The following is a 12,494-nucleotide window of genomic DNA, read 5'->3' on the forward strand; positions in this document are numbered from 1 at the left end:
GAGCACCATGACATCCTGGCCTCCTATTTGCTACAAGGTTCTTTCATTCAGCTGCAGCAGCAGCTCCTTTTTTATTTCCCACTCTTCCCATCTCTCATGGAGCCCTGGCAATTTGCTTGGTATAATCTGCTGTCCCGCTGGACACTCAGTATGTCTTGGTGTCTGGTAATAAACAACTCAAGCCATAGCTCTTTCCATGTGTGAATTATCACAATTTGACTAAGTATATCTTGCCAAAACTATGGGATTGTCTCATTTTTCCATCACCTGTTTCAGCACAGCAGAAGCAGTTCCTACTTTATGTGACAGAATAGAAGAACCTTATGCCATACAGTACAAGTGGCATATCTACAGGCCAATAGTTTCCTACCAGGATGATCTGAATTTCTGCCACATGTTGTCTCTTATGACCCAGAGGAGTGCTTTGCATATACCTTTCCCGTACAGGTATTTCTAGCCTCAGGGTGTGCAGACAAATTTAGGCTCTCAGAATATGGTCTGGAGTGCTCTTTCCTACTTGGACAATCAGCCTTCATGTTCTTTTTACTCAGGTGTATTTTTACTGTGCTATTTTGTAGGTATTCTTGTCACCCCTGTCTATTCACACTTTCACCAAGAACACATCCTGCTGCAGGTTTGCTTATGTCTCTAAGCTCTGATGTGCAACATCCAAGGATATTCTGTGTGTATATCCATGTGCTACAGGTGTCTGTGCTACACATGGTCTCATATGCCCCAGACAAAGCAAAACTCATATAGGTATCTATGACGAATCAGTTCCTTCACCTGTATTACTCAGAATGAAGAGTCCTCCATCTGAATTATGGTAATAGGAGAGCTTAAGCCTCATATCTACACCCACTTGAATGAAACTAGAGTTTTGCTACTACATGCATATACTGCTAAATAGATTAGAGACAAAGGACAAGGTTTAATGCTATACTACTGATTGTACATAATGCTAAACTGCTAGTAAGCTTTTCAGTGCTGACCAATATCTCCAAGACAATACCAAAGCATCAGGAGAACACCTGGCTACCTAGCACACACCAGTGCTTCCAATAAGAAGTTAGATTTATGTATTTTCTCCTATGCAGTTTTCCATACTTACTCCAAGAGGCTCCAGATCCTCTAAACACTCCTTCATTTCCTTCATCCGTGTTCCAAGGCATGTAACATTGTAACATACTTCAGTTTCATGTTTTACAAACAACATTTTAATGTGCTGCAACAGAGTTTTCAGGTTACATCAGCTGTTTTGAAATTTAAAATAAAAGCCACAAACATTATAACAAGATTCTGGAAGCACAAAAATGTAGTGTAGAATGAATGAGTCCAGTCTAGCCACTTGGTCTCAGGAGGGAGGAACAGTCCCCTGCTCTGTTCTGTTTTACAGTGTAGACACGGTCAATAGAGCCTACACCCAGTGCTTGGTTAGGAGGTTTGAGGTCAGACTCATTCCTACTCTGTGCTCAGTGTGCTCAAGCCAGGCCCACCGTAAACCTGATACAGCAGATGAAATGACTTTGGTGAAAAGCAGACGATGCACACTCGTGCATCATGCCATGACCCAAAACTGAACAATTTTCTCAGGAGAGCCTTCATTCCGGAGAGACCATATTTCCTGGACATCAAAAGGAAGCACAGAAGCAACTGAGATCAGCATGGAGAGGGCTATTTGTCCTGCCTTCCACAAAGTCAGTTAGGCCTCTGCAGGCAGATGTGCCAGTTTCTGACCACTGTCAATATGTCAATTTTGCTTCTCAAAATCACAAGCCTGCTTTGGGTTAGAGTACACACCTTCCAGGCATGTTACTGTGGGCAATTCTCCATTGGCATTGACAGCTGATGCACTCAACTGCAATGTATGTGGAGTAGAGAACATATTTCCCTTCCTATCAGCTCCCTGCGGCACTGTCATGTTGAACATCTCTGCAATGGAAAGATTAAAAGAAACCTTGTTGAAAATAGATGAGAAAGGATTGATTTTATGTTTAGACAGTGCCTAGGGTTGCAGTGGGTTGGGCTTTGGGAGATGAAGTGCAGAAAGAGTGGCTGAAACTGCATCTCCTCTTCCTCTTGTTGACAGAACAGTGTGAGGCTATTGGCTTACTGGGAGCTTCTATACTGCTTTTCCTTGTCTGGCTGGGAGACTGCAGCAAGTTTGGAGTGTCTGTACATGGAATATGAAGAGGATGATGATATTTCCTTTGCAAGATGGATGAGCAGTTTCTGGGGCCACAGCTTGATTGATGAGAATGAGAAAGAGAGTAGAGGCCACAAGAAACGTCAAACACGATCCCTTAGTGAAAGGAGAGCCTCCCTTCCGGTAAGAGCTGCGTGCAGTTTTCTGTGTTCATGTGTGTGTGGCTTATGTATAATCTTCAGTGCAGACGTCCCAAAAGTTAACCCTAGAGATCCATTGGGATGAGAATGCCTCACTTACCTTGTCAACTAGGTTCAGTTCCTACTGGCAGAAGTTGCTTCTCCAACTCAGCTCCCTCTAGAAACCTCAGAGGCCTTTGGGATAGAGGAAGATGAGAAAACTTCAAGATGAGGAAAGATGGGACCAAAAAATGGAAGGAGAAGGCTGCAATAACTGCTGGAGTCCTAGCTATGCATTGTGATTTTCTGTCTGGTAAGCATAACCTGACAGAGATACAAACACTTCAGAAATTTGGCGTGCATAAACTTGTCTTCAATGAGTATGTTCTCACATGTGAAACTATATAAGCCTATATACATTCATTGGATTTTGACCTAATACTGCAACCACTCTTCTCAAGGAAGCTCTTGAGCTGTGTTACTTTCTGGGATTTAGCTGCTTACTGGTGTAATTTTGAATTTAAGCTAGAGGATACGGTCCCTCCTTGTTTAAAGTTTCTGAACCTGAAAATGCATAACTAAGCTTATTATATTATGAAGTAAATTGTCAAGGGAGAAACAGCTTCTTTTTTCCTAAACCATCAGAACAGTGGGGAAAGGGACAGGGTTCAAATGCCAAAGCAGTTTTTTAAGGTAGCTGACAACTAACTAATAATCAAAATCCAAAAGAGCAGATATTCCCAGTCCTTAAAAAAAAAGTGTAGGTACCTCAAACTTGTCTCTTTTTTTTTTCCAGATGCATCGGTTGGCTTCCCAAAGTAATTATATTTACTTACAGATAATTTTTCAGTTATATCCTAAATCATAATGTCTGCAACAAAGCCAATACTATTATATTGTGGAAAAAAACAGTTACTCTTTCCAAAGTTTTTTTTCTGTCATGTGCTATATTTCACCTTGGAAATTATCTTCCACTGAATCTGCCATGTTCTAAGCGGTGGGATTTTTCCTTTACATAGAATCATAGAATAGAATTTTGGAATCATTAAGGCTGGAAAATACCACCTTTCCAACCATCCGTCTGCTCATCACCACCATGTCCACTCAACCACATCCCACAGTGCCACATTTACACATTTCTTGAACACCTCCAGGAAAATTTTTTTCTTTTCTCAAAAATTATGGTTAAGAAGAGCAAAACAGAACAAATCTACCTCGTTACTCTTTGAATATTAATTTTGCGATATTTTAGTTTTGTTCTTCAGAGAATTACACATACACAATTTCTTTACACTTAATGCAGACTGAAGCATCAGAATGTACTTTAAATTGCATTCCATTCATCAAGTTGCTGAATGCAGCTTCATTGCATATTTGTGTGTGTACACATACATTTAATTTGAAGCAAATTCTTAAATGCAGTTTGATCAAAAGCTATTTCAATGCTTTTGCTAATGATAATTGTATCCCTGAATCAGCACTAGGACTTTAATGAAGTTAGCTTGGAGAGAAAAGGCTGTGACTTTTTGTATGATTGTTCAGTCAGTTAAAGTTACCCTGTACACTTAATTATGTCTGGCCTTCATGTTAGTGCTCCAGAGTTTTTTTCTTGGCTCAGCTATACTATACAGCACATATAGATCTCAATCTCAGTGCCAGAAATAGACCGTGCAAATGAAAAAGGACGATTTGTTTGGATTTCTTATAACAAATTCTGATAATTTTTTATAATAAACTATTTTAATAGAAATTTCTGATCAGTTGATAGTGAAGACTACTAAAATAGTCTAACTAAAATGTTAAATCAAATCTAGAAATTATTCAATTGGGTGCACTAATAATTCCTTAGAAACATCTTCAAGCAGTGCATCTCCTTCTCAGAGCCACAACTTGCTATTGCACCTAGATGTGCCCTTTAGACTGTTATTACAAAGAATAACTACTATGAGAATCAAAACATCAGTACTAGTTAAATAACATCTTTCTTTTGTCAGAATAGTGCAATTAATCAAGAGGAATAATAACTGAGATCAGACCTTGTATCTTCTGTAAGTTAATACATCCTCAACGGATCACAGTGTACTCTTTCTTCTGTGTTGACATTGTAAATGGAGGTAACCATGGCTGTCCCAGTTACAATCAAATCACAGAATCATAGAACCATTAAGGTTGAAGAGACCAACATTGCTTAGTCCTACTGCCAACCCATCCCCATGCCCTCTAGATTAGCAGGTTCTGACTGACACAGCTGTTTGCAAAAGTTTCTTGGGCAGACAGATAAACGTGTGCTGCCCGAACAGCACTGCCAACACACTTTCTCTCATACCCAGGACTCATATCAGCAGTAATGCAGCTCCATCCACATGAACTACATTTGCACCAACAGTGTTTTGGTATTGCACAGCACAATGCTAGCACTATGGCACAGAAGGTGTTTTGGAATAACTCTGTAAATTGCTTTCAGCTATGGAATAGGTTGGTTTTCTTTTGGTCTTCTTTATAGTTTTTCCTACCACTGTTCTCACTTAAAACACAAGAGCTGAATTCTGTGGCATCCTGTCACTTAGGAGCCTCTCAAAATATGAACAAAGCTTTGTAGAAGAACTCCTCTGTGATTTGCTTCACAGAAACTAACACTTATTTTTATTTCTTTTTCCCCAGGATCGTATCATACCTTATAAGACAAACATTACTGAGATGCGGTTCACAAAATGCTTTTGTTGTGATCATTCCCATTTTGCAGAATACAAACTTATATTCATTCCTCACTGGGTCACTGGCAGAGCATGTAACTGGCCTCAGGAATCCTCATGGCAAAACAGGCTAAAACAATAAGTCCAGAATTCTCCATTAAAACACATACCTCCACTCCCCTGAAAAGCAGCAGGTCAGATAAGTTACCACAGGCCTGCAGTGAATGTGGAAACAGCCTGAGGAGAACTAAGTCATCTGCTTTCAACTGCTTTAATTAACTTGCTGCACACTGCAAATTTTAGATACAGTAACTGATTCTCTTTCTGAAGCTGATGACTTTGCTTGATGCATTCTAGTTATCCTCCATCATTTCAGCTCAGGACTGTTTCCTACTTCCCAGGCATTTTGCTGTGGGGAAAACATTGCATGCAGAGGAGCACTGGTTAGAGTTTTACAACCTCATATATGGAAGCACTTTGAAGTAGACATTGCTGCTCATGACAGAAAAGCAGATAAGAAACAGCCAAGGATGAGAGCAGAACTTCTGACTACAGTTGAAGGTAATGACAATTATTCTAAACTAAAATCAGACTAAACATCTATTGCAATATCATTACTACAGATCACTGTAAGCCTAAGCTGAAACATTTTTAAAGAATTCATGCTTGGCTGTAAGCTTCTTGGGAGGAAAGAACGCTCTGGGACAGAATTGGAATGTCAGATTTTCCAAAATATTCCTAGAGAACTGGGATTATTATGTAAACTTGAGCAAACAACAAATGCAATGCTGACACTCTGAAGATCAATTGTCTCACTGACAGCTGTGTGAGTTCTCAGATCAAAGCCAAAAGATGGAAGAAATTATCTTGTCTCCAACAGAAACTGAGAAATAGAATAGGCAGATAATATTGGCACCAAGTTCTTGAGGATTTTTTGTTTCTGTGCTTTTTATGTATTAGCAAACAATCTGCTGCCTATTATGTAAACAAACACTAAGCATGACTGGGATTACACAAAGGCCCATACAGAAAAAGGGGGTACTAAAGGGAGTGAGAAGCAAACATGGAGAGGTAGCAAAAATTCCCTATTTTGATATCAAAGAACAGATATAACTCTTACTTCCCATGCCTTTTTCCTTGTTTCACTTCCTCTCCACTTCTCCAGTTGAAGAACTACTCAAGGGCAGATCCTAGAAGCCAGAGATGTTGGAAGCTTGCTAAAGAGGCATCACATGTAAACACGAGGCAGCTACTGGGGCAAGGATGGGAACAGACATTGGAGCAGCACTCAAAGGCTTTTGGAAAGGGAAGGCAGCAGTAGTGGGTGGACAAGAAAGCATGGATACAGAGAGAATCTCTGTTTCCAGCAGCTGCTGAGACATCAGGAAAGGAAGCATAGATTAAAGGTATCTCAGGCCTGCTCTTATTTACAGTGGTACCACACAATCCATTTGGCACCAAATCTGTGCATTAAACACATGTATTAAGACTAAGAAAGCCACATGGATCTTATGTAAACTCATTGCCAGAATTTATCTTAAATAAAAGAAGACTACTGTTTTGTTCTAATAATAAGCCATGAAATGTTCATTCTTAGCAATTGTATTAAGGCCTTTGTCCTCTGTCAGGTTGTGTTCATAAGACAGTAACGTGCTAATGTGCGTGTGCACTGTGAGAGGAAGCATGGCCACTGCAATGTGATTACATGATCATAAAATCATGGAATGGTTTCGGTTGGAAGGGACCTGTACGGTCATCTAGTTTCAGCCCCCTGCTAAAGGCAGGGCTATCTCCCACTAGACCAGGTTGCTCAAAGCTCCATCCAGCCTGGCCTTGAGTGCTGCCGGGGGGGGAGCATTCTTAACCTCTCTGAGAAACCTGTTCCAGTGTCTCAACACCTTGACTGTAAAGAATTTCTTCCTAATATATAGTCTAAATCTGCCCTCTTCCAGTTTAAAACCATTTCCCCTTGTCATATGTGTAGCTGTATCCTAGGTTCACTGAGACAAATCTGCATTTCAGAGGAAGGCCTGCCCCTTCTCTGAACCATAATGTCTATGTTAACATGTGAACTACAGTCTTTTTGTTAAGAGTGTCACTATAATTTCATCTGTGAAGAAAAAATGAAAAGCAACATCTTTGTAATATAAAATATTTACAGATATTGTAAAACAAGATTGATGAATACCATCCTCTGCTTCATCTGTGCTCCTGTTTTTTCTTTTTTCTTTTTTCTTTTTTCTTTTTTCTTTTTCTTTTTTTTTTTTAAACCCTCTAAGAAAATATATCTGTGATTTTTAGTGTGAAACAATGTGTGTTTCCAGGAAACAATATACACTGATACCATTAAAATGACATAGAAGATGTTCAGCTTGTACAGCTTGACATGGCATGTGTACTCCTGTCCCTCAAGCACAATCCGATTGCTTTGGTGCTTTTCCAAATAACAATACGATATGACCTTACAGAAATCACAATATCGATTAATGTTGTTAACAGTATGCCTCAAAGTAAAAATAGCATAGCAGGAATCATTACCACTACTCTCAGCAGCAGTCCATAACACTAGTTGCTAGAGTTAGCTTGAGTCTGGAAATGAAGTTGAACTTGTACCATATGCGCTGAAGACCCTTTGGTGTTAAGTACATCTAGAAAGTATAAGACTTATGTAAAGACAAAACAAAACAACAACAACAAAAGAGTTTCAGATGACTGTGAAAATGGGAAGTATAAATTAACAAACGGCAAGATATATAGTCCCTCAGTTATTGCCAGTAGCTGCATACAGGAAGTTGTAATGAGGGAGGAAAATCTACCTTTATGGAGCTGTGGTATTTTGCTGGAAGATGCAACAGAAGTAGATTTACTGGTGATTTAGCACCTCTCATCAAGCCATTGTGAAAAACGTGTTTCCGTCTTTTCCAACCTTAATGATTCTATGATTCAATGATTCTATCATTGCTCTATTAGAGATGTGTCCCTTAGTGCCCTGAAAATGCTCTCCTGTGAGGTCAGGATGAATACGCCCAAGAAACCACTAAAAAACCTGGAGCTGAACAGTAGAGAACCTTGTCTGCATTTAGGCCAGGCAGCAGATATAATAAGACTGGGCTAGGAATGGTCTCTGTCACACTCAGATGACCTCAAATCTCTGATAAGACACAGAGCGCCTGTGAGTCAAACTCAGTGTCTGGCTCATTGGCCACAAAATGGTTGGTCCCTGCTGTTTGAAAGCCCTGCCTAGAACCCATTCCCCGAGGGGACGGCTAGATGTTTGGGATTATGAAGTGTCCCAGTTCTTTTCAATGACAGTGGGCACACCTCACATTTCAAATGCTTATTTGAGTGCCAAAACTTAGATACTCAAAAACGGGAATGAGTAAATTCTGCTGCTGCTGCCCTTTGACAGTGTGATTCTTCTGCACAAATAAGGAAAGCTACAGAAGTCTGGGCAAGGTTATTTGTTCTGCAGTACTGCTTGGAGAGTACTCAGTAGTAGAGAATCTGTCCTGTGTGCTCTGCTTTAGTATTCAATACTCAGCAAAGACCTCTTCTTTTGCAGGCCAGGCTTTCCTCTCTCCATACAACACGACTTCATGCCTCTGCCAAAGGTTCATCTTCAGGTCATCTCAAGGGCTCCAAGGAATTTCAAGAAGACCAAGATGTCAAATACCACCGTCACAAGAAGGCAAGCAGAACACCTTCAGCAGACAGCTCAGGCCCAGAGACAAGATCAAACTCCATGCAGGAATTTGCAGAGTCCTTTGAGAAGCAATTGCATTTCAAGAGCAAACGCTCAGTTTCTTTGGTAGGTGACAAATAGCAGCAACCTTAAGAAGACTTCAGAAATAAATAAATAAAATAAATAAATAAATAAACAAACAAATAAATAATAAATAAATAAATAAATAATAAATCAGGCCAGCTTTATCCTTTATATAATCTTTGTGTCTTTGCTTGGGGAGCAGCAGAAATAAGCTTGAATTAGAATTTCTTGAATGATGTGATCCTTACTGTAGTTCAAGAAATGTAAAACTAATGTCATTAGCATGAGCATTTTGGATGTAGTGTCACCACCTAGACTTGTTCCAAAGTGTGTAACTTCAAAATGAGACACTGCACTCCCTGTGGCAACAAGACAATATAAAAACAGATCTGCTTCACTTTTGCTGTGATATCCAAGTCCCTTTCTCATTGCTGTTGATCTGGTTTAACCACATGCCATGTTATCTGTAAGACTGCCAGGCAACACAGTGGTTGGGGGATTTCTCTTTATTCCTTGGGACTTCAGTGTCATTGCACAACTGCAAAAGCAGCCATTGCTATATTTTCACTGTAAGGGCATGCAGCCAGCATGGATCCTTTTCCTATTTCATTCTTCTCCCTGTCATTCTCTCCTGAGGCGTGATTCTGCATGGTTTGCATTGAAGAAGGAGTCAATAACGACCTTTATGACAATTTAATGCATTTATTATAATGATACATACTATCTGTTGTATCACAGAGTGGATGGAAGGGTATTGAACAGTAAATTCTTTTTTAAGTATTGGAAGAACACTGTCAAATTCAGTCACCCCACCGAAAAGCTGTGCTTGAATAACTATGAATAATTATCATCAATAACAACAAATGGAAGTATCCTTTAATTTTTCAGTTTTTTGACACTCAGTGTCAGTTTCATATGGAGAAGTAATCTTCATTTCTCTGTGCAGACCTTCCATTTAGCAGTAAAACAGGAAACAATAATAATCTTTATTCAATAAATAGCATAATTACATGATCAGTCCCACAGTTACAGTCTTTGCATGCTCAGTTCTCTAGGAATATGAAGAGTTATGGCGATGACAACTCTGTTATTTAATTTTTAAGATTTTATATGAATTCTGTAATCTTCTTTTTTCCTTTTACAAACTACTCAGTATTTATTTCATTCAGAATTTGCCATTGCCTCATTTGCCAGCCCTCACCAGTAGCTGATTGTCTATTTATCATTTCTCAAAAGTGCCTAGTGCTAGAAAGTCTGTGAGCATGTCAGTTGTGTGATAAATATAGTGAATATAATACACTAAGTTTGACTTTGGTTTCTCTTCAAAAACGTGGATTCTGGAACCCTTCTGTAATTTACAAGTCCAGTATACCTTACAAGCAAGGTGTGCTGGGCTATATTTTGATCTATCTTTCAACTAGGCCAAACTATTAAAGTCTGTAAGATGTCAAGGACTTAAGAACCTTGAAGAACTGAATGATAGATATTAGAGATCTGAAAGGAAATTTGGGAGTGGACTTAAACATGGAGCTCCAAAAAGAGTGTTGAAAAATCCTTTTTTGCATTTGGAACCCTACAGGTATTGTTCAGATCACCCTTTACATGACTATACAGATTAAAAGAAATTAAAAGTGGAGAAAAGGTAATTTCACTTCACCTCCTTCCCTGCACATTGCTTTTCTCTGAATAAATGTTTCAGCACTTGTTTTCAGTGTGGTCTTTGTAACCATCAGTGAGCAACTTTCGGATTTTAAAAGATGGATCATGTGAAATAAGAAAAAACAAGGAGTCTAAGCTGAAATTTCAGAGCCTCCTTTCCCCCTCGTATCTCTTCTCCCAAGCTTGCCTTCCAGGCAGACAATCCTCCTACCACCCAAACAGTATCATCAAAAGCATGTTGCCCTTTGTTGATTATTAGCGTTACTGGCTGGAGTCATGAGTTTGAGCCCATCATGTTAAAGCTGATCTGGCTGATATTTTGCTAAATGCAGTATTTTACTATATATTACTACTGAAATATCATTACCAGGTTTTGTTGATCATGTAAGAGTCACTTAATTCTCTTCTATTTTTCTCCTGCCTTTTAGCAACCTGAAGGCATGAAGGAGAGAAGAGAGAGACTGCATCTGAGAAAGAACAAGTCTCACAAGAGAATGGGAGAGAAATCAGAGCCAGGGAGATCACAGAAAGATGAACACTCAGAAGCTATACCAGCAAAGCACAACGAACAGTTCTCATCACAAGCAAGCACTGAGAAAGGATATTGATGCACAGGCAGCTAGAATGTCTTGGGTTAATGAATTTTAGCACTATCTCTGATGAACAGAAGGAGCATTCTTGTTTTGACTAGAAGAGGCTTGTTAGCTAGAGCAAATCCAAAGCTGCAAAATGAAACTAAAATTCAACTGCATAATTGATACCATTTTACTACATTCCTGTCATTTCTTTCTCCACTAGGAACCCTGCTCAGAGACATGGGGCAATGAACCACACCTTTAGAGGATTTCAGGCAGATTTAGCATTGCAGCAGGACAATAGTGGATGTGTTTGTTTAAGAGGAGAACACCTATGTATTACAGAGCTGTGGAAAGTCATTCAAAGCCATATATTTCTGCTTTAATTGTGAACAGAAAGTTTGGGAAAGAAAACGTAAACATAAACTATCATCTATTACTTGGCCCTGACATAGACGTAGAGTTGGTTTGGAAATAGGGATCTCTTCTCTTTGACAATTTCCAAATTTGTGGAGATGATAGAGAAAAAGCTCTCCTCCACACTTTGCTGTTGTCACTGTTCATACAATAAAACTCTTTTCTCTCCCATGTCCCCAGTCTCATTTCCCAAGTCACGCAACTAGTTTTTCTGCCAGCTTTTTCTCTGTTGTGGCCTTTCCTCCCTCCATTTTCTATTTTGTAGCTGTGACTTGTAGCTGTAAGACTCTTTTGTTACAACTCTAGTTCTGCTTCATCAGAATTTGAGCCTTGCTCAAACCTCTGGTAAAAACAGAGATGATCAGCCTCCTGCACTTCTGTATAATTTCTTCAAGGGGCTGATCATGCTTTGCACAAATTCAGGGTGATGGATCCTTTTCATTTTTTCCTTTTTTTTTCATGAATTGAGGCCAAACAAAGGAATTGGAAAGTGGCTCTGCCAGGGATAAGCAGGTCTTGGGAATTTTTTTTTTTCTGGCTGAGGATTTTCTAAACTCAGCTGTAGATCTGATCATCTCTAAGTAAGATTTCCTTCTATGCAGAGCAATACAATTTCCATATGCTTAGAAACACAGCTTTTTGATATGTGAGTATTTCCTTCAGAGAAAATCCCTGTCATTGGGAATAATTTCTCCAGGCCTAGTACGAAGAAAGCCTGCTTTGGTAATAGAGGATAGTGAAGACTGATGGATTTATGAGCCAGAGTCAAAGTCTGCCGGGTATTCTTCCTGGGATTTTCTGTAATTAGCAGAAGTTTTATTCCTTTACTTTAGAGCTTTAATTTTGAATGTTTAATCTTAGGGTTGTTCAAGCTTAGGGCATCCTCAAAACTTTGTGACACTTATCTTCATTCTGGGATTGGTTTTGTTTATGTAGGACTTTGAGGGTATAAAAGGAAGTGACTGAACCCTTGCTAATGCTTCTAAGATGTTTCTTGCCTGGCAACATATATTACAAACTAATAAATGTGACTGAAAAAATATTTGTTCTTATGCATTG

General features: G+C 39.2%; 1 protein-coding gene across 1 annotated transcript; it reads left to right on the plus strand.

Moving 5' to 3' along the window:
• The first annotated feature begins 2,099 nt into the window (after nucleotides 1-2,099).
• LNP1 (leukemia NUP98 fusion partner 1) lies at nucleotides 2,100-12,494 on the plus strand. Its single transcript, XM_031552331.2, is given in 3 exon segments — nucleotides 2,100-2,329; nucleotides 8,581-8,826; nucleotides 10,872-12,494. Coding segments are annotated over 3 exon segments (591 nt in total). The 5' UTR covers nucleotides 2,100-2,179; the 3' UTR covers nucleotides 11,067-12,494.

The sequence above is a fragment of the Meleagris gallopavo genome, chromosome 1 (assembly GCF_905368555.1).
Source record: "Meleagris gallopavo chromosome 1, MGAL_WU_HG_1.1, whole genome shotgun sequence".
In the NCBI taxonomy this organism is placed as follows: Eukaryota; Metazoa; Chordata; class Aves; order Galliformes; family Phasianidae; genus Meleagris; species Meleagris gallopavo.